This window comes from Pan troglodytes, chromosome 8, assembly GCF_028858775.2.
Source record: "Pan troglodytes isolate AG18354 chromosome 8, NHGRI_mPanTro3-v2.0_pri, whole genome shotgun sequence".
Lineage (NCBI taxonomy): Eukaryota > Metazoa > Chordata > Mammalia > Primates > Hominidae > Pan > Pan troglodytes.
In genome coordinates, this window is record NC_072406.2 from 86,358,565 (window position 1) to 86,383,836 (window position 25,272).

The 25,272-nt window shown below is 42.7% G+C and overlaps 2 protein-coding genes across 12 annotated transcripts in view; one reads left to right on the forward strand and one right to left on the reverse strand.

The window, feature by feature from the left end:
- The window catches only part of AP3M1 (adaptor related protein complex 3 subunit mu 1), a 29,370-nt gene extending 15,995 nt beyond the window's left edge, over window positions 1–13,375 (reverse strand). Inside the window, exons 1-3 of one of the 6 annotated variants that reach the window (XR_010146922.1) lie at window positions 13,035–13,371; window positions 1,057–1,182; window positions 362–637 (exon numbers count right to left, since the gene is read on the reverse strand). Coding sequence is in view for 3 of the 6 variants with exons in the window: in XM_001147644.6 (XP_001147644.1) it covers window positions 362–634 (273 nt within the window). In the remaining 3 variants the exon portion in view is untranslated. The other 5 variants (XR_010146923.1, XM_001147644.6, XM_009458756.5 and 2 more) reach the window with 5 other exon arrangements.
- A 21-nt stretch (window positions 13,376–13,396) lies between these two features.
- The window catches only part of ADK (adenosine kinase), a 558,353-nt gene continuing 546,477 nt past the window's right edge, over window positions 13,397–25,272 (forward strand). For 2 of the 6 annotated variants that reach the window (XM_016918649.3, XM_054659698.2), the window contains exon 1: window positions 13,458–13,623. In XM_016918649.3, coding sequence (XP_016774138.1) covers window positions 13,559–13,623 — 65 coding nt within the window. In that variant the 5' untranslated portion in view covers window positions 13,458–13,558. Of the gene's footprint in view, window positions 13,624–25,272 lie in introns of all 6 variants that reach the window. The other 4 variants (XM_001148292.7, XM_009458758.4, XM_001148075.7 and 1 more) reach the window with 4 other exon arrangements.

The following is a 25,272-nucleotide window of genomic DNA, read 5'->3' on the forward strand; positions in this document are numbered from 1 at the left end:
AAATGCTATGTAACTATTTGTTATACTGTATTGTTTAAGTAATAATGAGAAGAAGAAGTTTGTACATGTTCAGTTCGATTTTTTTGTTCAAATATTTGCCATGTAAGGTTGGGTGACTTTATGGATGCAGAACCCATGTATATGGAGAGCCAACTGTAATCTGTAATACATATAAAAAATAGTGAATAGAGCAGCCATGTGTGTAACTGTATACCACATAGTAAAGGGCTTATGAATTTATGCTTAAACAGAGAGAGACAGACAGTAAACATCAAAATCTGGGTAATTAAATAATATAATCATGTCTCACCTTCAGTTAACTTGGGTCATTTAACTTAGAAAGGTATGATAGATAACCAACCTGAAAAGTGTCAGCAACTCGATGTAGGAACTCAATTACAAAGAGAGGTGGCACTTCAGTCTGTATGACAGATACAAAGAAGAGCTTATCCCGGTAGATACTGATGAGGTAGTGGTGAGGTGTTGAAATGACAGGTGGTACATTTTCAACATCAGCAGCTTTCTCTTGAGCTTCAAAGAAATAATCACAGACAGACTGGCTCACAACGCTCTTCCAGTGCTTCTCTAGAAATATGTCACCGGAACAGTTTATGAGAAATAGACTGTGGATCATTTTCTGTTGGGGCAAAGAAAGGTTTAAATTTATTATACATTAAATATCATTTAACATACACAAAAAGATTATACACCTTGACCAAGTGGGATTTATTCTAAGAATGCAAGGCTGGTTCAACATACAAAAATCAATCAACATGATATACAATAAGAACTAAAACAATCATTTCAAAAGGTGCAGAAATTGCATTTGACAAAATCCAACATCCTTTTACGAAAAAAAAAAAAAAGAAAGCCATTTAAGAACAAAAAGAAACTTCCTCAGCCAGGCTCAGTGGCACATGCCTGTAATCTCAGCACTTTGGGAGGCTGAGGTGGGCGGATTGCTTGAGCTCAGGAGTTTGAGACCAGCCTGGGCAACAGGGCAAAACATCATCTTTACAAAAAATACAAAAATTAGCCAAGCATGGTGGCACTTGCCTGTAGTCCTAGGTACTCAGGAGGATGAAGCAGGAGAATTGCTTGAGCCCAGGAGGAAGATCGATGCTGTAGAGAGCTAAGATTGCGCCACTGCACTCCAGCCTGGGTGACCAAGTGAGACACTATCTAAAAAAAAAAAAAAAAAAAAAAAAAAAAAAAATTTCCTTAACCTGATGAAAACCCCACAGCTAATATTATATTTAAAGGTGAAAGACCGAACACTTTCTCCTTAATAACAAAACCTAACAAGGATGTCCAGTCCCATCATTTCTATTCAACATGGTACTAGAGGTTTGAACCAGGGCAATTAAGCAAGAAAAGAAAACAAAAGGCTTCCAAATTGGAAAGGAAGAAGTAAAACTGTATCTGTAGAAGATACAATCTTATATATAGAAAATCCTAAGGAATCCACACACACACACACAAAAACCTATTAGAGCTAATAAATTTAGTTCAGCAAGCTTGCAGGACACAAGTCAATATAAAAATCAATTATATTTCTATCCACTATAGCTATAAAATACTAAAAATGGGCTAGGCATTGTAACTCATGCCTATAAACCCAGCACTGTGGGAGGCTGAGGAAGGAGGATTGCTTGAGCTCAGGAGTTTAAGACCAGCCTATGCAACATAGTGAGACCTCATCTCTATTAAAAAAAAAAAAAAAACAAAACTGAAAATGAAATAAAGAAAACAATTTCAGGCCGGGCGTGGTGGCTCATGCCTATAATCCCAGCACTTGGGGAGGCCGAGGCAGGCGGATCACCTGAGGTCGGGAGTTCAAGACCAGCCTGGCCAACGTGCAGAAACTCCGTCTCTACTAAAAAAAAAAAAAAAAACCGCCGGGCGCGGTGGCTCACGCCTGTAACCCCAGCACTTTGGGAGGCCAAGGTGGGTGGATCACGAGGTCAGGAGATCGAGACCATCCTAGCTAAGACGGTGAAACCCCGTCCCTACTAAAATTAGCCAGGTGTGGTGGCACGCACCTGTAGTCCCAGCTACTCAGGAGGCTGAGGCAGAAGAATCGCTTGAACCCGGGAGGCGGAGGTTGCAGTGAGCCGGGAGGCGGAGGTTGCAGTGAGCCGAGACTCAAGATTGCACCACTGTACTCCAGCCTGGGTGACAGATCAAGACTCCATCTCAAAAAAAAAAAAAAAAAAAAAAAAAAAAAAAAATCCCAGCTGCCTTTTCGTGGAATTTGACAGGCTAATCCTAAATTCATATGGAATTGAAAAAGATCAACAGCCAAAACAATCTTGAAAAGGAACAACAGGGGCGAACGGGGTGGGGTGTGCCATTCCTCCCTGGCCAGGGTGCTTGGGAGCAGGGACCCCCACCTGCAGCTGAGCATCCTTCCTGGGAGCCACTCTGCTGTTCCAAGGACCTGGGAGGAGCCCTCGGTCCCCCGGGTGCCAGGGCCCTGGGGCGCACACATCCACCCCAGCCCGAGCCTGCGTTTCCTGAGCCAGGATCTGGGGCGAGATGGCTGCAGGCGGCCGTGTGCCCAAGCCCCATGTCCTCGTCTGCCTTGGGGCGCTCCTGGCCAGCTGGTCGCCGTAGGTTAAACTCACCTTACACCTGTAACCGGTGGACTTCCCTACATACCTTTGCAAGCCTTTCTGTGCCGACCAGCGCCTTCAAAGCGGGGTCTTCTGCCTTTACTTTTGGAAAAGCTTTTTATTTTGAAATACTTGGCTGACTTACAAAAGACTTCCCCTCACACTTGACATGATTGACAAAAGGTCTGAAATGCTTCATCTATAGTCTGATTTACTATGAAACAAGAATTGGGGGGGATGCTTACAAAAATATGTAGAATTAAAAAGATTGAAAAAATATATATATTTGAATTAAAAAAAAAAGGAACAACGAAGATGGATAACTCGTGCTTCCTGATTTCAAAACTTACTACAAAACTACTATGTGGTATTGGCACAAGGACAGACATACAGATCAATAGAACATTAACCCTTACATTTATGGTCAACTGATTTTCAACAAGGGTGCCAAGACCTGGGTGACCAGTTGGAGAGAGAACAACCTTTTCAACAAATGGTACTGGAACAACTGGATTTCCACATACAAAATAATGAAATTGGATACAAAAAGCAACACAAAATGTATCAAAGACCTAATTGGAAAAGCCAAAATGATAAAACTCTTAGAAAAAATATGCATAGATTTTGACTCTGGATTAGACAATGTTTTTTAAGATATGATACCAAAAGTACAGACAAGAAAAATAAAAAATAGATAACCCAGAGTCCATCAAATTTAAAACTTCAGTGCTTCAAAGGACATTATCAAGAAAGCAAAAATCCACAAAATGAGAGTAAATATTTGAAACCATATATCTTAAAGGGACCCCTATCCGGAAAATATAAAGAACTTTTACTCAATAATAAGAAGGGCCAGGTGTGGTGACTCACAACTGTAATCCTAGCACTCTGGGAGGCTGAGGAGGGAGGATTGCTTGAGCCCAGGAGTTTGAGACCCCGTCTCTACAAAAAAATTTAAAAATTAGCCAGGCATAGTGGCTCACACCTGTAGTCCCTGCTACTTGGGAGGCTGAGGTGGGAGGATTGCCTGAGTCCAGGAGTTTGAGGCTGCAGTCAACTATGATCCCACCACTGCACTCTAGCCTGGGTGACAGAGGGAGACCTTGCCTCTAAAACATAAAAAATAAATAAATAAACAAGCCAATTAAAAAATGGGCAAAGGATTTGAAGACATTTACTCAAAGAATATATACATACAAACGAATCTTACAAATACGATGTTGAATAAATGAAGCCAGATGCAAAAGAATATACACAGTATGATTCCATTTATATGAAGTTGTAGAACAGGCAAAACTAATCTACGTTAAATCAAATGGTTTCCTTTATGGAGAGTGGAGGGCCATGGGGATGATCTCCTAGAGTGCTGGTAATGTTTTATTTCTTTTTTATTTTCCTTTTTTTTTTTTTTTGAGATGGAGTCTTACACTGTCGCCCAGGCTGGAGTGCAATGGTGTTATCTCGGCTCACTGAAACCTCTGCCTCCCAAGTTCACGAGATTCTCCTGCCTCAGCCTCCCTAGTAGCTGGGATTACAGGCACAAACCACCACACCTGGCTAATTTTTTTTTTTTTTGTATTTTTAGTAGAGACGAGGTTTCACTATGTTGGCCAGGCTGGTCTTGAACTCCTGACCTCGTGATCTGCCTGCCTCAGCCTCCCAAAGTGCTAGGATTACAGGAGTGAGACACCGCACCTGGCCAATGTTTTATTTCTTGACCTGCATGATGTTTACAAGCTGTGTTCCTTCTATGATAACTCATTAGGCTTTACATTGTGATTTGCATACTTTCTGAGTGTTAGTTATGCTTCCTATAAGAAGTTTATTGTCCCTGCAATATGGGGGACAATGGAAAAATGTCTAATTATCTTACCTTGTTCCTATCTTTTACGTGTATAAGCACCAGTATCAGGTGTTTAGTCTAGTGGCTCAATCAATCCAAGTAATAGTACTATAGTCTAAGAAGAAAGAATTTAAAACCTATGAATACAGTTTCTATGAACGAAGATAAATTCCAAAGAGGAAAGGAAGACTTTCCAGAATTGATTCATTTGATTCTGTTGACAGAAAACAACATCAACCCTTTCTTTTATGAAAGCGGCTGACATTTAAAGAATATGTGGTGATGATCTCCTCTTCCCATTCGACACATGTTCAGTAGTTATCAATAATACTAGTTACTAAGATACGTTTTAGTAATTATTGTATTAATAAAGTATGAATACTGTTAACAGTTTAGGGTTCCTGTTTAATTAGAACCAAAAAATTTCTTTGTTTAAAGCCCTCTGTTTAGCCAAGCAATCAACTTGAGTTATTAGCAATAAACTCTGACACCTCAGGGTTGGAACCTGCCAAATTTTTCTACTTTATCTAGTCAGATGCTTTGCTTAGTAGGCTTGCTTTGTGTCTTATATTTCTGTCTGGGTATTAATATAAGTGCCATTAGAATACTTAGACTTGCTATATAGAACCTGCTGAATTTAACTATAATCTTTAGCTGATAAACTTTTCATTTTCATTTTTTAAATGAAACATGAATATCCAACCATAAGATCTGCAACTAAATTTTTATTATTACACCTTTTTCTTGGAAGAAAATCAGCATCTGAAATATATAATGTATGACTTCAAGTGGAGCACTGTAATCCACAAGCAGACTCAGATTTGGGCACTTCAGGTGAGTCACATATGGAACACAGCATTCTTTGCAAAAATTAATCTTTTGGCCCCATTCAATGTGGTTATTTTTGGCCAGGCACAGTGGCTCACGCCTGTAATCCCAGCACTTTGGGAGGCCAAGACTGGTGGATTACCTGAGGTCAGGAGTTCAAGGCCATCCTGGCCAGCATGGCAAAACCCTGTCTCTACTAAAAATACAAAAATTAGCCGGGCATGGTGGTGTGCGCCTGTAATCCCAGCTACTTGGGAACAAAGCTTGTTTGTTTGTTTGAGCAGAGTCTCCCACTGTCACCCAGGCTGGAGTGCAGTGGTGTGATCTCTGCTTACTGCAACCTCCGTCTCCCATGGGCAAGCAATTCTCGTGCCTCAGCCTCCTCAGTAGCTGGGATTACAGGTGTGCACCACCATGCCCGGCTAGTTTTTCTGTTTTTAGTAGAAATGGGGTTTCACCATGTTGGCCTCAAGTGATCTGCCTGCCTTCGCCTCCCAAAGTGAAGCTACTGTACTCAGTCCCCATTCAAAGTGTTTTATTCATTAAAGATAATGAATAATAAATGAATTAATACTATCTAAAATGTATTGAGTACTTATTATGGGCCAGACACTATGCTAGACACTTTATCTCATCTTATTTTCACAATGCTACACCGTAAATACTACTATTATCCCCATTTTACAGACAAGACAATGTCATCTCAGAAAAGTTAGGTCAATTACCTAAGATCACGCAGTAAGCTAGGATTCAAACCTAAATCCAGCTGAATTCTGAGCTCCTGCTCTTATCTGCCTTGTAGACTAATTATTAGGAACACGTTCTAATACAGCACTGTCCAACAGGGCTTTCTGCAATGATGGAAATGTCCTTTATCTGTGCTAATATGGTAGCCACTACACCCATGGCTATTGAGCACTTGAAATGTGGCTAATGTACCCAATACTGAAGTTTTAATTTTTTTGAAATTTTAATTATTTTTTTTTTGAGACGGAGTCTCGCTCTGTCTCCCAGACAGGAGCGCAATGGCGTGATCTCTGCTCACTGCAAGCTCCGCCTCCCAGGTTCACACCATTCTCCTGCCTCAGCCTCCCGAGTAGCTGGGACTACAGGCGCCCGCCACCACGCCTGGCTAATTTTTGGTATTTTTAGTAGAGATGGGGTTTCACCATGTTAGCCAGGATGGTCTCGATCTCCTGACCTCGTGATCCACCCGCCTCGGCCTCCCAAAGTGCTGGGATTACAGGCGTGAGCCACCATGCCCGGCTTTTTTATTTATTTATTTTTTTTGAGATAGGGTCTCGCTCTGTTGCCCAGGCTGGAGTGCAGTTGCGTCATCTTGGCTCACTCCAACGCCCACCTCCAGAGCCCAAGCGATCCTCCCACTTCAGTCTCCTGAGTAGCTGGGCTTACAGGCATGCATTACCACACACAGCTGAGTTTCAAATTTTTGTTTTGTAGAGACAAAGTCTGCCTATATTGCCCAGGCTGATCTTGGACTCCTGGGCTCAAGTGATCTTCCCACCTTGATCTCCCAAAGTTCTGGGATTACAGGTGTGAGCCACCAAGCCTAGCCTGAAGTTTTAATTTTAATTAATTTAAATTTAAATAACCATATGTGGTTAGTAGTTAATATATTGAACAGTGCATGAATGTGCTGCTTTAGCTTATGATTTTTTTTTTTTTTGAGATGGAGTCTTGCTCTATTGCCCAGGCTGGAGTGCAATGACACGATTTCCTCTTACCACAACCTCCGCCTGCTGGGTTCAAGCGATTCTCCTGCCTCAGCCTCCCGAGTAGCTAGGATTACAGGCATGCGCCACCATGCCCAGCTAATTTTTTGTATTTTTAGTAGAGATGGGGTTTCACCATGTTGGCCAGGCTGGTCTCGAACTCCTGACCTCGTGATCCGCCCGCCTCAGCCTCCCAAAGTGCTGAGATTACAGGCATGAGCCACTGCACCCAGCCTAGCTTATGATTTAAGAGGAGGAGGTAAAAGACATTTCTTGTTTAGTTAGGAGGCAAAACACATTCTAGTTGTTATGCTGAGGAAGTTTAATAAATTATTTAGAGTGGAAGTTATATTTAAAAGCACCGACACAGGTTATCTAAAATCATTCATCCTATCGAAAATACAGTTCACAAGGATTTATAGTGCTCCTTTGCCACAATACACTCTGAAAGAGTTGCTTGTTTTGAAAGTAAGTGACTTTGTAGTTACTTTATTTTAGGGCCAGATCTCTACTCATCCTCTTAAGCTGGTGAAAAATTCTTTCCAGGAAAGTTTCCACCGAAGTTGTTTTTATTGGCAGTAGTTCAGGTCTCAGAATACAGAAAGTTAAACCAGCCTCCTAGATTTATTGTTGTTATCCTTAGTGCTGAGATGAAAGCATAACACTTGTAAGTTCTCGACTGTGCTTAGCTTTAAAACCCATCTTAACCTTCTATAATAGGAAAAGAGAGCTTACTTCTTCTATCCATATTATGACCAAGGTCTAATGCATATAACAATTAAATAATACCATGTTGCAGTGTAAATTAGCCTGTTTCTTTATTTATCGTCCTTTTGGTAGCTGCAGTTATTTTTTTAATTATTATTTTCATAAACTTTCTGAGAAAACTACACACTCATTATTACCACAACCATCTTTTTGTTCCTAGTGGCTTTTGAGTCATAAAACAGAATTCTCCCAGCTTATTTAAAAGCCACTAGAAGAAACTGTGTTCAGAGGCAGACCCATCAGAGCTTTGACTGCAGCTTAAATACATCATAAATCCTTTTTACTAAACATTTTATAATCATCCTGGGTAATTCACAAGCAATGCATTTACAATAGTCAAAATATTCTTGGAAGACAGTGTCTAAAAACAAAAATGTATTCCTTCTATATATAATAGGATGGAGGCACAGAAGGGCCTATACTGAACTTGAGAGAATGAGACCAGAAAAGCATCTACTCTTCTGATTCTCAGCCAATATCTTGACCACATATTCATTCAACACAGAGTTTTGAGGCACTGGGTATATAAGAACAAACAAAATTAGAGTTCCTACACTCACAGCATTTAGAGATGAGCAGGGAAGACAACTTAATACAGTTAAGATGTAATTCCTACGATGATACAGGAAATATAGTGTGCTGTGGGAATCTACAAGGCTTAGAGGTGAGAGAGAACACAAGACAAATAAATCCAGTATAAATTTAGCAAATATGGAAGGTGGAGGGAAGAGGGGAGATGAAACTGGAGAAGGAGGTAAGCAGAGACTGATTGGTTCATGGAGCATGCTAAACTTGTTAAGGAGTTTGGACTTTATTCTTAGTGCAATGTAAAGTCATTTTATAATTTTTTAAATTAATCATGCAATCCGATTTACATTTTTAGAAAGATCATACTAATTACACTGCGGAAACTGGATAATCGGTAACTGAACACTGTGACACCAGTTGGGAGATGAGTGGTGATGGCCTGGTCTAGAGTCTTGACTATGAGGATGGGGTACAGTGAAAAGATAAGAGAAACATTTAGGTTTTGTGCTAAAAAACATTTAGGCTTGGAGGAGGGGGTGTGTGGAGATGAGAGAGATGCGTCACTTGGCCTGGTCCTGTGTAATTTGACCAATTCTGGATACATCTGACCCAAATAAATATATTCAAAAAACTATTATATATACCCTTCTGGTGCTTTAGAGAAGCCAGATTGGAATCAGAATTGTAAGTAATCAGGATTTTTTGTTAATGGGAATTAATCAAAAGGAGAATTGAAACAAAAGAAAGAATGTGCATAGTATGAAGAGAGCTTATGGCAGGAACTCCAACATTTGAGTAGGAGGTGGGTCAAGGAAGTGGACCTAAAGAATGACCAAGATGTGACTGAAGAGTCCTAAGAAAAAAAACAACAGGGTGGTTTTTAGTAACTATAGCTTATTAGTGTATTTCCAGAAGAATGGAGTGGTAAATACTGTTACATGGCACAAAGAGGTTAAGCTACGAGAATTGAAAATGGCAGCTGGGCGTGGTGTTCACACCTATAATACCAGCACTTTCGGAGGCCAAAGTGGGCGTATCACCTGAGCTCGGCAGTTCGAGACCAGCCTGGCCAACATGGTGAAATCCCATCTCTACTAAAAATACCAACAAATTAGCTGGGTGTGGTGGTGGGTGCCTGTAATCCCGGCTGCTCTGGAGGCTGAGGCAGGAGAATCGCTTGAACCCGGGAGGTGGAGGCTGCAGTGAGCCGAGATGGCGCCACTGCACTCTAGCTTGGATGACAGAGTGAGACTCCATCTCAACAACAACAAAAAAGAATTGAAAACGTCTGTTGATTTAAGAGTGTTTTTTAAACTTTCTTTTCCTTAATGCTTGCTAAGGAGCCCTTTTAGACTCCATCTTCTCACCACCCTGCCAAATTCCTCACCCATAAAACTTTTTATTATTCTTTCTTTTTCAACTGTAAATTGACAAATTATAGTTGTATATATTTAGGGGTACCAGATGTTATGATTTATGAAATGTGGAATAATTAAATGAAGCTAATTAATATCACCATAAAATTTTAATACCACAGAATATTCTCTGTTTATGTATTGTATTTGTGCTTTACACATAAAAAGAGTATATATATTTTTTTCACCTCACAAGAAGCAGTTTTTATCTGCTTTGAGAATGCATGATTTAACACACAGAGGACATTGGTGATCTTGGTAAAGGTAGTTTTGGTGGGCTGGGTGCGGTGGCTCACACCTGTAATCCCAGCACTTTGGGAGGCTGAGGCGGGCAGATCACGAGGTCAGGAGTTCGAGACCAGCCTGGCCAACATGGCGAAACCCTGTCTCTACTAAAAATACAAAAGTTAGCTGGGCGTGGTGGTAGGCGCCTGTAATCCCAGCTACTTGGGAGGCTGAGGCAGGAGAATCACTTGAACTCCGGAGGCGGAGGTTGCAGTGAGCCGAGATTGCCATTGCACTCCAGCCTGGGCGACAAGAGCAAGACTCCATCTCAGAAAAAAAAAATAGTTTTGGTGGTAGTTCAGTGGAATGCTAGAAATAAGACATTGCAGTGGGCTGGGAAATAAATAGCAAGAAGGGTAAAAAAAATAGAGATATGTAGAGTAGATTCAAGAAGTCTAGCTGTGAAGAGGATGAAAAGACAGGAAAATAAATGCAGCAGTTCATAAAGTGAAGGAAGAATACATTCAAATGCTGAAGGAAAGGTGTGAATAGCGGGGGAAAAGCTGACATAGGAGAGAGGGAAAAACGGAAAGAGGACCCTGACACAGCAGGAGAGGATGCTACTGAGAGACTAGGTCAAAGGGTTTGCCTTCTCTAAGGAGAAGGAACACTTTCTACTCTTCAGATTGAAGGGAAGGTTTGTATACTTAACTGCAGGCAGATGATGGCTCTCCTCTGTGTAATGGGAGAGAGGTCATTTCCAAAGGGAGAGAGAAGTCCTCTTCTCTGTAAATACCATGTGCTACTCATGAATTGACATAGTACTGAGCTACTTAAAAATATTTAAATCTGCAAAGAACTCCCATAGCGTATGTGTATATGTATTTTTTTTTAAGAGATAGGGTCTTGTTTTGTTGCCCAGGCTGAAGTGCAGTGGACCAATCATAGCTCACTGTAACTTTGAACTCCTGGGCTCAAGTGATCCTTCTGCCTCATTCTGCCTCTACCTCCTGAGTAGCTAGGACTACAACCACGTGCCACAAAGCCTGGCTAATGTTTAAATTTTTTGTAGAGATGGAGTCTCGCTATGTTGCCCAGGCTGATTTCCAGCTCCTGGCCTCAAGTGATTTTCCCGCCTCACCCACCCAAAGTGCTAGGATTACAGGCGTGAGCCACAGCACTCTATCTGCCCATAGTGTATTGGTTTTTTTTTTTTTTTTTTTTTGAGACGGAGTCTTACTCTATTGCCAGGCTGGAGTGCAGCGGCGCAATCTCAGCTTACCACAACCTCCGCTTCCTGGGTTCAAGCGATTCTCCTGCCTCAACCTCCCGAGTAGCTGGGACTACAGGCACGTGCCACCACGCCCAGATAATTTTTGTATTTTTAGTAGTGACGGGGTTTCTCCATGTTTGCCAGGATGGTCTCGATCTCTTGACCTCGTGATCCACCCACCTCAGCCTCCCAAAGTGCTGGGATTACAGGCATGAGCCCTACCGTGCCTGGCCGTATATTATATTAAATGGTTAGAAATAAAAATCATAAGATTAAGTAAGAAAATATAATCTTGTTGCAAAGAGAGCTTTCCTAAAGATACGTAAGGTTTTTTTTTTTTTTTTTTTTTTTTTTTTTTCCGAGGCAGAGTCTCGCTCTGTCGCTCAGGGTGGAGTGCAGTGGTGAGGTCTCAGCTTACTGCAACTTTCGCCTCCCGGGTTCAAGGGATTCTCCTGCCTCAGCCTACCAAGTAGCTGGGACTACAGGCGTGTGCCACCACACCTGGCTAATTTTTGTATTTTTAGTAGAGACAGGGTTTCACTATGTTGGCCAGGTTGGTCTCGAACTCCTGACTTTGTGATCCGCCCGCCTCAGCCTGCCAAAGTGCTGAGATTACAGGCGTGAGCCACCGCGCCTGGCCAAGATTCGTAAGTTAAGATAATTCTTCATTAACCTCATTCACTTCACTTCTCCTATAGTGTCAATTGAAAGTGTCCCTCTGTCTTTCCCAAATTAATCCTTTCACTTGTAACTTGATCCCATTCCTTTCCTTCTCTTCTGGGAGACAAGACTTTTTCTTGAATCTTCAAATAGTTGCTTGCTTCCTGCCCCCAAATAGATATCTTGTATTCTTTAAAACAAACCCCAAACTTTCCCCCACCTTGCCACTCTCAATAATCTTGCTTCATGCCCCAAATGATGAAGGATTAGTCTACACTTGCAGTCTTTCCTCAGTTACTATTAAAGCATCTCTCTCAAACAGCTCAATGACTTTCTAATTATAAAATCCAACGACCTATTCTGATTTCAGCTTCCTCCTCTGACCATTGCAGCATTTTATGTCATTGATAACTTTCTCCTAAACAAAAATACTTCTTACCCTTTTATATGAAACTTCATCTGTTTTGGGTCTCACCTTGAAAGTCTTTCGGGCTTAATTCTCACAATTTTTTTTTAAAGTCTTTCTACAATCTCCATGTAAACCACTGTTTCAAATTCGATAAAACTCAAACTCCATAAAATACCTCCTCCTGTCACTGGCACCATCTTCTTAATCACATAAGGCTGTAAGCTTCAGGTTCAAACAAATCTACCAAATACAAACAGCCACATCGCCCCTCACTCTTCCACACTCACTGCCACCTGCTCAGCTTAGAACCCCGTTACCTCTCTCCTGAAGAACTGCAACACCCTTCTCACTGCATTCCTCACCCCAGGCTCTTCCAGGCACCACCCGCTAACAGGACGTCCGCTCAGGTCCGTTTGGGGTTTTGTCCTCCAAAGCAGAAACCTGGGACTGAGATTCCTGCTGTCTGTACTCCAGCTCACTATAGAGGGGGAACCCAGTAAGCTTGACCTCCGGGGCTCAGGCGCCTGAGAACACTGGGCTGCAGGTGGACCGCTCCCTTCCGGCCTTGCTGGCGAGAAAGCCCGGAAGGCCGGGAATGGGGGGGAAGCGAGGCCCGGGCCAACAGCACCAAAGACGCTCCTAGAGCCCAGATCGGAGTCGGGGGCCCCAGCTATTCAGCCTACTCCCGGGTTTTGGAGCTGTCCCCAGTCCACAGATTTCCCGCCCCTCACACTCACCCCAACACCTGTGCCAGTCAGTGATTCGGCGCCGGGTCCTCTCCTACCGAAGCTGGAGAAGCCGAGAAGGCCGCGAGGACCCGCAGCTGGAGTGCCCAGGAAATTGCCTGATTAACAGCTTCAAAGACACCGACTCTGTCTACCGTATTAGAAATTTTAAATATGCAGGAAGACCGTAAATGAGAGGAAAGACGTCTCTTGAGGCTTAGTATCTAAATCTTCTACATAATCCGGGGCCTAGAAAAATGGTGGGTTTCTGTCCATCTAGATTCAGGCGGTCATCTGCTGCCTAACGCAGTCTGGGGTCCCTCATGGTAGGGGAGGCGGGGTCAGGAATGGGCGGGGCATTCGCTGTTGGTGCCGAGGGATAGAGCCAATGATTGTGGATGACAGCGGCACAGAATGGGCGGAGTCTGGAGGGGCGGGATTTGGAGAAGAGAAAGCGGTGATGCGAAGAGGGGGCGGAGCCAGAGAGTGGATGGCAGAGGTGGGCTGTAGAGCCAAAGTGGGGTGGGAGCGCGAAGATGGCAGCTGCTGAGGAGGAGCCGAAGCCCAAAAAGCTGAAGGTGGAGGCGCCGCAAGCGCTGAGGTGAGCGCTGCCGGACTTGGGGAGGAGGGTGACGGCGCTGCAAGCAAGCCAGGGCCCACGTGGGGTTGCACGGCCCCGACGCTGGGTGGTGTCTCTCACTGCCAGCTTGGGGCCAACACGCAGGACCTCCCCCAGCTGCCCGCTTGGCCGCGACCCCTTGCCAGACGTTCTCTCAGTTTGGCTGAGTCGCCGCCTGTCTGGTGCAGCTCCGGCTCCAGCAGCCCTTCGCCAGTCGTGGCCGGCAGGGGGACCGAGCCGGCTGACCGCGCCACCTGCGAGCAAGCCCAGGCTGGGCTGGTGCGACCCCGGAGGGCCGGACCGGAGCAGCGTCTGTAGGCGGCCGCCTTCTCTTCCCGGGGGATGGCGGGAAAGAGGCTCGGCAACTGCTCTACACTGGGGCAAAGTCAGAATTCTTGGGGATTTTTCAGAGTGTTGCGGAAGGGCACGTTGACCTTCCTTTTCGTGCACATTCTGAAAGCCCGTACCTTTGAGGACCCTCTACCAGGGACCCAGACCCCTCCGATGCTTTGCAGGGGCAGCATTTGGATGAATGGATAGGAAAGGTTGATTTTTCTTATTTACACTTTTTGGCAGCAACGGGGACAGTGCTGCCCGTAACACCTGCCTCACATGTGATTGATGTTGCAACTTTTACTTATGAAGAGTCATTTGTTAAAATATCCCTTCCTAATAAGTATAAAGTGAAGCAGGCAGTCTTTGATGATTTGGAAATGTTCGTTGAAAGGCAGCGATTTTTTTTTCCATCTTAAAATAGACATATCAAACTGATTTAAAACTATTAGGACACTCATGATTAAACAGGACATATCCCATTTCTTCCAGTATCACTCTTCTTCACCTCCAAAGGAAGGAATCACTCACAATTTAAAAGAAAAGGACACTTAGGGGCCTGGTGGTGTGTTCATGCTGCTTTGAATGGAGGGTGAACAAATCCTTGCCAGTGCCTTTAATGTATTCCTACTACCCTCAAAGGGTTAGTGTGCCTACCTTATACCAAGAACATAAACTTTAAAATAAAAACCCTCAGGATATTCTATTTTTATTTTAAATATTCCAACTATACGCAGAATAAAAAGCAACGGCTTTTGAATCAGACCTACCTGAGTTCAAGGCATGTGCTTTCCCTACTCTGCCCTTTATTAGAGTATTTCCTTATAAGGCACCTCCTTCGCCAAACTGGAAGACAGATGCAACTTTTCCCTACCATCCTACCGAACATATAACCCTTAGATTTCCTTAGATTTTTCCTTAATAAAAATTATTATATATAATGCTAATCCATTTTCACTGTGTTTTCCTATTTATTATCTTGTTGGACAGTTCTGTGATCAAAGGAAGGCAAGAATTATGCCTATTTTACAATTGAAGATATTGAAGCCCAAATAAAACAATTAGTACAGGAACAGAAATAGGAACTAGCTGAGCATGTTTTCTTATACCTGCAGTCCTGGTGCTTTGTGAGGCTGTGGTGAGAGCATTCCTTAGGCAACTAAAATTCACTTTATACAATATGAATTTAGTGCCACCTGTAGACATGAAGTTAAAAGATTAGACACTTGAGTACTGGGACAAATCTCTAATTTTGTGGGGAGACATAGACATTTTAGGATCGGCTATTATTACTTTTATTATATTAATTTGCTTTCAGACTCAAAGTGTGATAATGCATTGACTATTTACACTGAATTAATTTATGATGACTTGCTTGACAGTTAGGGGATTGCTACTGGTTTTGGTTAAGGAGAATGGATTATAAAGACTTAGCATAATTTAATGTGCAGCATCAGTGGGAACAAATAATGAGATATATTTGTAGATGTCAGGAAAAATATTTAGATTTAGGGATTTGTGAGAATTTGGTCAGCTCTGGGACAATAATTCTCCACCAGGGGAAATTTTGCCCTCCAGGGGACATTTGGCATGGTCTAGAAAGATATTTTTGGTAGGGAGAGCTATTGGCACCTAGTGGATGGAATTCAGGGATGCTGCTAAACATCCTACATAGGACAACCCCCACAACAAAGAATTATCTGGCCAAATATGTCAACAGTGTTGAGGTTGAGAAATCTGTTCTAGAGGGAGCATCTGACAAGACTAGTCTGCCTTTCTCAAATATCTATTATTTTTCTAGGCTCGGTTGCTTTTCAGCATATAACAGTTGCTTATAAAGAAAGAATCAGGCTCTAACATGTTTTCACGTGGGATTAGGGGAAAGAAGGGAACGTTAATTGAGTGCTAGACATTATACTATGTGCTCTATATATGTTATCTCTTTTAACCCTCCCAGTGACCTATGAGGTAGGAGCAATGATTCCTGTGTTACAGACGAGGTATTTTGTGATGAAAGAAGTGGAGAAACATTTTTGGGAACTGCTCCCTAGATGAAGGTGTTCCATGATGATCACTTATATTTAAGACAACTTAGTTTTCTTTTCTCTCCTTTGGAAATCTCATCCAAGTTCATTTCTTTAGCGATCGCCTCTTAAGAGGCTACAGTGCCTTCCAAGGCTTGTTGAGCACGTGCCAACTCTTTTCCTTCAGTTTGTCTTTCAAGTACATGCTATTTTAGACATGGTGTTAAAAACTGGATATATATAGAGAGAGAAAGAGGTAAGGCACAGGTACCATCCTCTTGGTGGGAAATAAGTGGGGTTTGGGAAAATGACACCTGAGCATTCTTAAAGATGACTAGGAGTTAACCAGTCATCTGTGACTGTAGGGTATCTGTGAAGTAGGGTATCTGCCTTATAGGAAAGTTTGTTTGGTGGCAGAACTGGGAGAGAGCTGCCTCTGTTGGGGAAGTGCAGATAGTCTGACTGAAGCAGAGATGTATGGGGTCCAGGCTTTGTATTAGACACTCTCACATGTGTCCTTTCTATCTCTGTGCCTCTCAGTTCTCAGATCTTAATTTAATTTAATTTTGTATATATTTTTGAGTTGGAGTCTCACTCTGGCGCACAGGTTGGAGTGCAGTGGCACCATCTCGGCTCACTGCAACCTCTGCCTCCTGGGTTCAAGCAATTCTGCTGCCTCCGCCTCCCAAGTAGCTGGGATTACAGGCGTACACCACTATGCCTGGCTAATTTCTGTATTTTTAGTAGAGACGGGATTTTGCCATGTTGGCTAGGCTGGTCTTGAACTTCTGACCTCAAGCGATCCGCCTGCCTCGGCCTCCCAAAGTGTTGGGATTACAGGTGTGAGCCACCGTGCCCTGCCTTCCCATACCTTAATTTTAACTGTCTGCTGAGTATGTGCTTCTGAGTGACTTTCTGACATTTCGAAGTCATATATACCAAACTAAATTATCTGTTATCCTGAATCTGTGCATTTTTCCATATTTCCTGCATCTGTTAATGGCACCAGTAACCTCCTTTACTCCAAAGTTTGAGACCTAGATATTTGATTCATTTTACATCCACATTATAATGTCTTTCCTTTTCCATTCCTGCTGCCACACCTTACATTTAGACTTTATCTTTTGCTTAGATTTTGTTTTGACTTCCTAAGCAGTCTCTTTACTTTCAGCCTCAAGTTCTGCCTACTTTTCTTTAGGCACAGCTCTACTTATTCATCACGGCAAATATTTGTAAACTCTGAAGTTGATGTTAGGAAACGTTGAATCCTGAAAGCCCATATCATTACTCCATCTGACATTAGCAATTAAGGATTATTAAGGATCATGACTTTTAATAGTACTAAAAAGGAAACAAACTACAGTTCTCTAATCAGCAAATGCTGAGCTTTTCTCAAATATTGCTTCCTAAGTATTTCACTTCCATGGACCCCTTTTATTATTTTCCTCTATCTCCTACCTCACTATGGACCCTGTGTTCTAAAATTAAACCTAGGAGCTGGGCATGGTGGCTCACACCTACATTCCAGCACTTTGGGAGGCCAAGGTGGGAGGTTTGCTTGAACCCAGAAGTTCGAGACCAGTCTGGGCAACAAAATGAGACCCTCGAATCTTTAAAAAAAACGAAACAAAAACTAGCTGGACATGGTGGCATATGCCTGTGGTCCCAGCTACACAGGAGGCTGAGGCAGGAGGATTCCTTGGCTTCCCAAAGTGCTGGGATTACATGTGTGAGCCACCAAGCCTGGCCTTAATTAATGTTTATTGCATAGAGTGGCACTGATAACTTTCATTTTTCTAGACCCTATATATATATATATTTTTGTTTGTTTTTGTTTTTGAGACAGAGTCTCGCTCTGTCGCCCAGGCTGGAGTGCAGTGGCACGGTCTCGGCTCACTGCAAGCTCCGCTTCCCGGGTTCATGCCATTCTCCTGCCTCAGCCTCTGAGTAGCTGGGACTACAGGCGCCTGCCATCACGCCCGGCCAATTTTTTGTATTTTTAGTAGAGACGGGGTTTAGTAGAGACGTGTTAGCCAGGATGGTCTTGATCGCCTGACCTCGTGATCCACCCGCCTCAGCCTCCCAAAGTGCTGGATTACAGGGGTGAGCCACCGTGCCCGGCGACCCTATACTTTTAATAATGCAGCCTAAAATTGAGCTTGGCTACTATTTTCTTTTTTCATCATGATAATCTACTATTGAAAGAGTTTGGTTATTTTTGGATGATATTGCATGCCTTTTACTTATATTCGCAAATTTAATCCTTTAAGATTAAGGCTTTGGGCTATGAAGGAATGGAAAACAAAAGTCCCCTAATGCACTTAGTATGAATGCCTTAATAAGATCCTTTCCTGGGCAATATATACTTGTGCAGCGTGAGGGTGGTAGAGAGAGCCAGAGGAAAGCTTGCATGGATGGTTCTGGGTATCCAGGGACAAGCATGGAAGTGCTTGAAACTCAGGGAAAGTGGGAAGGGCCTTAGGAAAACAAGGGGCATTGAAGACTGTGTTTCTTATTTTGGGTACAGGCCTAGACTGAATATTCAGCCTCAAATAAAACATGAGGCTGATGTGCTGCTTTTTTACCTGGAATATGTCTTTGCTTTACTTCCATCAATTAAAATCCTAGCCACATGGGGTGGCTCATGCCTGTAATCCCAGCACTTTGGGAGGCCAAGGTGGGAGGATTGCTTGAGGCCAGGAGTTCTAGACTGGCCTGGGCAACATAGTGAGACCCTAGCTCTACAAAAATAAACTTAGCCAGGCATGGCAGCAGGTTCCTGTAGTCCCAACCACTCTGGAAGCTGAGGCACTGGCACTACTACATTCCAGCCTGGGTAACAGCAAGACTCTGTCTCAAAAAAAGAAAACAAAATATCTTTCCTGTGTCCAAAGTGTTTACAGTTAGGTGGGGGAAAAAAAGTATCAAAATTTTAAAGAGCATTCTGGTCAGAATGGATCCCAGTAGAGCAGTGGTTAAGAGCATGGTCTCTGGCATCAGCTATCTGGTTTGACCCTTGATCCTTATTAGCTAGTGATCTCGGGAAGATTGGCTACTTGCCCCATACCTCTTTTCTCACCTGTAAAATGGGTATAGTAATAGTACGAACCTCATAAGGATGTTGAGAGGGAAACGCAGCAATTAAAAATTTAAAAAGGAAAGGAAAAGATATAGATATACTCAAGAACAAGATAAACATCTCCAGGGACCAAGAACAGAAAAGAAACATGCAGTTAGACTCTGGGTTCAGGAGCTAGTAGAAATAACATGTAGGGGACCTGGGGTCAGATGCTCTGTATGAAACTGAAGCTGGGCTGAGACTGGATGAAAGAGGGCTGAAAACATCTGCTCTTGGCTGTTGCTTTAAAAAGCTGTGGACCTGGAGTGAAGATACAGAAGTGGCTGAGCTGCCAGATGGCTCAGAGTCAGGAACTGTGGTTTCCCCACTATCAGCTAGTACAAGAGCACCAAGCTTGGAGGTCGTGGACTCTGGAAGAGGGGTGGCCTATCACAGAACCCCTGGGAAAAGAGGGAAAGTCTGAGCCTATAAACACACGAGGAAGACCATTACTTAGAAAATTAACACAGTTACCAAGAGATAAATTCACAAAAAATCTGATGGAAATATGGGTAATTTCAAAACAATTGTAAGTATTTTAAAGATCCTTAAAAAAGATAAAAGAAATAATGGTCATAAAAAAACATGAATCAAAAATAGGTAGATATGAAATAGATGGCTATATTAAAGAAAAAATGGAATTATTGAAATTAAAAAAAAATAGGTCAGTTGAACTCTAGACCAGACAAATTTGAAGGGAAAATTAATGAATTGGAAGAAAGTACCCAGATGTATCACAGAGAAATAAATAGGAATTAACAAATATGAGCTGGGCATGATGGCTCATGCCGGTAATCCCAGCACTTTGGGAGGCCAAGGCGGGCAGATCACCTGAGGTTGGGAGTTTGAGACCAGCCTGACCAACATGGAGAAACTCCATCTTTACTAAAAAAAAAAAAAAAAAAATACAAAATTAGCTGGATGTGGTGGTCCATGCCTATAATCCCAGCTACTCAGGAGGCTGAGGCAGGAGAATCTCTTGAACCTGGGAAGTGGAGGTTGGGGTGAGCCGAGATCGTGCCATTGCACTCCAGCCTGGGCAACAGCGCAACTCCATAAATTGAGAGGCACCAACTTACATCTAACTGGGAGTTCCAAAAAGAGGAAATAATGTGAATGGTGGAGAAGCCAGGTTGGAAGAGCTGATGGCTGAGAATTTACCAAAATTTAAGAAAGACCAGTTCTCAGCTTGAAAGGGCATTATATGTATCTAGTAAGATGGAAACAAAAATATAAACTAAAACTACAGAGATTTTCTTGCTAATTATATTAATGTATCTATTATAGAAAGACTGAAAATTTAGACACTCCAAATTTAATAGTGGGCATCTTTAGGTGGAAGAATTATGAGGTTTAAAAAAAAACTTGTATTTTCCAATGTTTCTACACTGAACATATTAGGAATCTTGCTTTTAAGTTGGAGAGACTTGAAGTACACTGAATATATAAGTGGCCAAGTGCTGAGTGGCTAAATATCATCTTTACAGAATGGACCTCTGGGATACCAAATACATCTGAAACTTGGTAACATAATTATTATGACTTTATTGTAGGCTATAATCTTTTAAGTTATATTTCTGAAATCCCAAAGCTCTGGAAGCTGGAAGTTTTTTAAAAAGTTTGAGATGAATTAATTTGGCAGCAAAATTTGAACTGATGTAAAGGTGTCAGTAGTATTTATTTGTCTGACACAAATGTATATGCTTTGCTATGGAAATATTAGGCTGTTAATGACATGCCACATGAATTCCTCCTGGGTGTTCTACAAAATATATAGTGCAGTGTTACCTTCCTAAAATTCATAAAATTCTGAATTCCAAAACATACCCTGCCCCAAGGATTTAAGAAAGGGATTGTGGACTTTTATTACTTATTTATAGTTTACTTTTAAAAGTTGGCTACTATGCAGGAACAATAATTTCTCATCAGAGTTAGTTCCTAGATTTTTTTCTCTAGTCACTGTTCTGCACTTCTATGATACTCAGTAGATGCTCATTTCAAAGATACTTTTTGGCTAGCTCTACTGTAATACCAGTACAGTTGATGTCACTGAGTTATTAGGCTTTTCTTCCTCTCCAGTAGTAACTGAAAAGACAGACTTCTCTTCAACTTTTGGACTTGAAGATTTGGAAGGCTGTTTTACAAAATGGTCTCACAAACTGAAGTTTCACATACTGCTTGAAGAAGATATGTTCTGATGGTTTTTCAAAGCAGATTTAGAGTTTTTGCTCTCATTTATGTGTATTATTTCTGATGTTGTTTGTACTTTTGGCTTCGTACCATTTCTTTAAAAATTTGGTTCTTACACTTCAGATCTAGAAGCAATGTGATTAGCCTTTGATATAAGAACATCTGAGTTTCTATTTGCATTTTTACTTTCATTGCATGCATGCTGACTTTAGTATTTTCTTTACAATTTAGAAGATATATATGTATAGCAATTATGTAAGAAATTCTTGCCTTCTGTAGGCACAACAGTTTGGTTACTGTATTAACATGGTCTTAACCATTTTGTCAGCAAGCCACATTTGGTTAGTAGTGAGTCCTGCTATTTTACTATGTTACCTGCAAACAGGATTGCAGATGTGAAGGTAGCCTGTGTGATCATTGGTCACTCACTGAATTAGGGATTATCAGAAATTATGTTGAAGTGGTCACTTGGCTACTTGCTTTCTACATGCTTAGGCTAGACTTTGGTTCATACTTAGAACCATTTTGAAATCTCTGAAAGACTCAGTTGACTCAACCTAACTGGAAAGTCCATCTAATTTTTTTTTTTTTTGAGATGGAGTCTTGATCTGTCACCCAGGCTGGAGTGCGGTGGCACGATCTCAGCTCACTGCAACCTCCACCTCCTGGGTTCAAGCAACTCTCCTGCCTCAGCCTCCCGAGCAGCTGGGATTACAGGCATGCACCACCATGCCCAGCTACTTTTTGTATTTTTAGTAGAGACAGGGTTTCACAATGTTGGCCAGGCTGGTCTCAAATGCCTGACCTCAGGTGATCCACCTGCCTTGGCCTCCCAACGTGCTGGGATTACAGGTGTGAGCCACAGCACCTGGCCTAAAGTCCATCTAAATATGACTCAATCTAGGAGTTCACCGCTTGTCTCTGTTGTCCTTTAGATTCAATTTATCTCTCACGTAGGCCATTTCAATGTAACAAGATGGCAGTTCTCAACTCCAAGCCAAAATCTCATGAGTCCAAAGGAAGAGAGTTTTTCTATATGCTTGTATCAGTTTTGAGAGAAATTTGGTTCTGCCTGTGTTACACACTACCTTGAACCAGTTGAGGTAGGAGGTGGGACTCAACTCTGGAGGTGGGGCTCAGACACTGGACCAAATTGAGGACTAGCTAAAACAGGGACAGAGTGGAATCAGCTTTCCGTAAGTCACACCTACTAATGTGCCATGTCAGTTTACCATTGCCACGGCAACACCCAGAAGTTAGCGTCCCTTTTCATGACAGTGTCCTGGAAGTTACCACCCTTTTCCTAGAAATTTCTGCATAATCTGCCTCTTAATTTGTATATAATTAAAATTGGGTATAAATATGACCACAGAACTGCTTCTGAGCTGCTACTCTGGGCATACTGCCTATGGGGTAGCCCTGCTCTGCAAGGGGCAGTACCTCTGCCGATGCTTTACACTGCTGCTTCAATAAAAGTTGCTGACACACCACTGGCTGACCCTTGAATTTTTTCCTGGATGAAGCCAAGCACCATCCTGGGCTAAGCCCCAGTTCTGGGGCTTACCTGCCCTGCATTACAATCACTGTATCAGAGGTGGAGATTTGGGCTGGCCTTGGATACATTCTCACTGTCTGCCCGTCTGTTGTGTGCGTGCATGCAGGTAGGGGTGTGTGTGTGTGTGTGTGTGTGTGTGTGTGTGTGTGTGTGGGTAGTACTAGGTATATGGGGAGCCAGTGAGTGTAGGCATTGTTCGTATATGGGGGGGAAATGGATGGGTGTTGATGGGTACACTGTAATCAACAACTCCGACAGGACCTTGTAGAGTAAGGGAGGTAGTGTCATTCCCTCAGCAAGAGAAAAATCCATTTTAGCATGTACAATATTTATTAAAACAACCTTCCTCTTCTCCCCTTCCAAAAAACCCGACAACCTCAGTCTTCAAGGTCTAGCCAAATTCTCTCTTCTCTATAAAACTTTTCTACTCACCAAACCTAGAAATGGTTTCTCCTTTGACTGTTTGTACTTTATACTTTGCGTTATTGCAATGTACAGTATGTGCATGTTTTATCTCACCTATTGCTACTTGAAGTTGGGAAACTAGTTGAATAACTCTTAGTGCCTCATAACTGATCACTTCATTGCAGTATAACAGGCTCTGAATTTCTGTTGAATCAAGGAATTCCTATTTATTTTTTTGAGATGAAGTCTCGCTCTGCTGCCCAGACTGGAGTTCAGTGGCATGATCTCGGCTCACTGCAACATTCACCTCTCAGGTTCAAGCAGTTCTCCTGCCTCAGCCTCCTGAGTAGCTGGGACTACAAGTGCACACCACCACACCTGGCTAAATTTGTGTGTGTGTGTGTGTTTAGTACAGACGGGGTTTCACTGTGTTAGCCAGTATGGTCTCGATCTCCTGATCTCGTGATCCACCTGCCTCAACCTCCCAAAGTGCTGGGATTACAGGCATGAGTCACCGCGCCTGGCCTATTTATTTTAAAATTTTAATTAATTTTTTTTTTGTTTTTAGAGACAGGGTTTCACTATGTTGCCCATGCTGGTCTTGCCCATGCCTGTCTTGAACTCCTGGCCTCAAGTGATCTTCCCTCTCAGCCTCCCAAAGTGCTGGGATTACAGGTGTGAGCAACCATTCCTGGCAGAATCACGGAATTCTTAACGCTTTTTTTTTTGTTTTTTTGAGATGAGGGGGTCTTGCTGTGTTGCCTAGGCTGGAGTGCAGTGGTACAATCATGGCTCACTGCAGCTTTGACCTCCCAGGCTCAAGCGATCCTCCTATCTCAGCCTCCAGAGTAGCTGGAACTACAGGGATGCACCACTGTGCCCAGCTAATTAAAGAAAAAATTTTCTTTTGTAGAAACAGGGTCTCACTCTATTGCCCAGGCTGGTCTTGAACTCCTGAACTCAAGCAGTCCTCCTGCCTCAGCCTCCTAAAGTGCTAGGATTACAAGCCTGAGCTGCATGCCTGGCCTCTTAACCCTTTAAAGATTTTGTTTGTTTGTTTTTTAGACAGAGTTTCACTCTTGTTGACCAGGCTGGAGTGTAGTGGCACGATCTTGGCTCACTGCAACCCCCGCCTTCTGGTTTCAAGCGATTCTCCTGCCTCAGCCTCCCGAGTACCTGGGGTTACAGGTGCCTGCCACCACACCTGGCTAAATTTTGTATTTTTAGTAGAGACAGGGTTTCACCATGTTGGCCAGGCTGGTCTCAAACTCCAGACCTTGTGATCCGCCCACCTTGGCCTCCCAAACTGCTGGGATTACAGGCGTGAGCCACTGGGCTCGGCTGCTTGTAGCATTTAATGGTGCAAAATGGATTCATGTGTTGTCTATAAATTCTTACCAATAATGGGAGTTGATGGAGAGAACTATTACCTGAAAATACTTCACGATTCTTTGGCCTTTCATTTTTTTGTTAAATGGAGTGAGCTTGTGTGCAAAATCAACCTGATACTAAAGGATAAGAAAGGTACTCCCGATTGCATTTCGTGTGTGTGTGTGTGTGTGTGTGTGTGTGTGTGTGTGTGAGAGTGAGACAGAGTCTCACTGTGTCGCCCAGGCTAGAGTGCAGTGGCATGATCTCACCTCACTGCAACCTCCACCTCCCGGGTTCAAGCAATTCTCCTGCCTCAGCCTCCTGAGTAGCTGGGATTACAGTCATGCACCACCGTACCCAGCTCATTTTTGTATTTTTGTGTTTTTAGGTTTCACCATGTTGGCCAGGCTGGTCTTGAACTCCTGACCTCAAGTGATCTGCCTGGCTTGGCCTCCCAAAGTTCTGGGATTACAGGTGTGAGCCACCACGCCTGGCCCCAGTTTGTGTTTCTGTTCTTTCTGGTGACCATAGTGAGCTCGATTATAATAGCCATTTATTATATTTGTCTATGGGGAAAAATTCCCCCAGAATAAATACACTTCTCCTACGTGAACAGTAACATTTTCTTTCTTTTT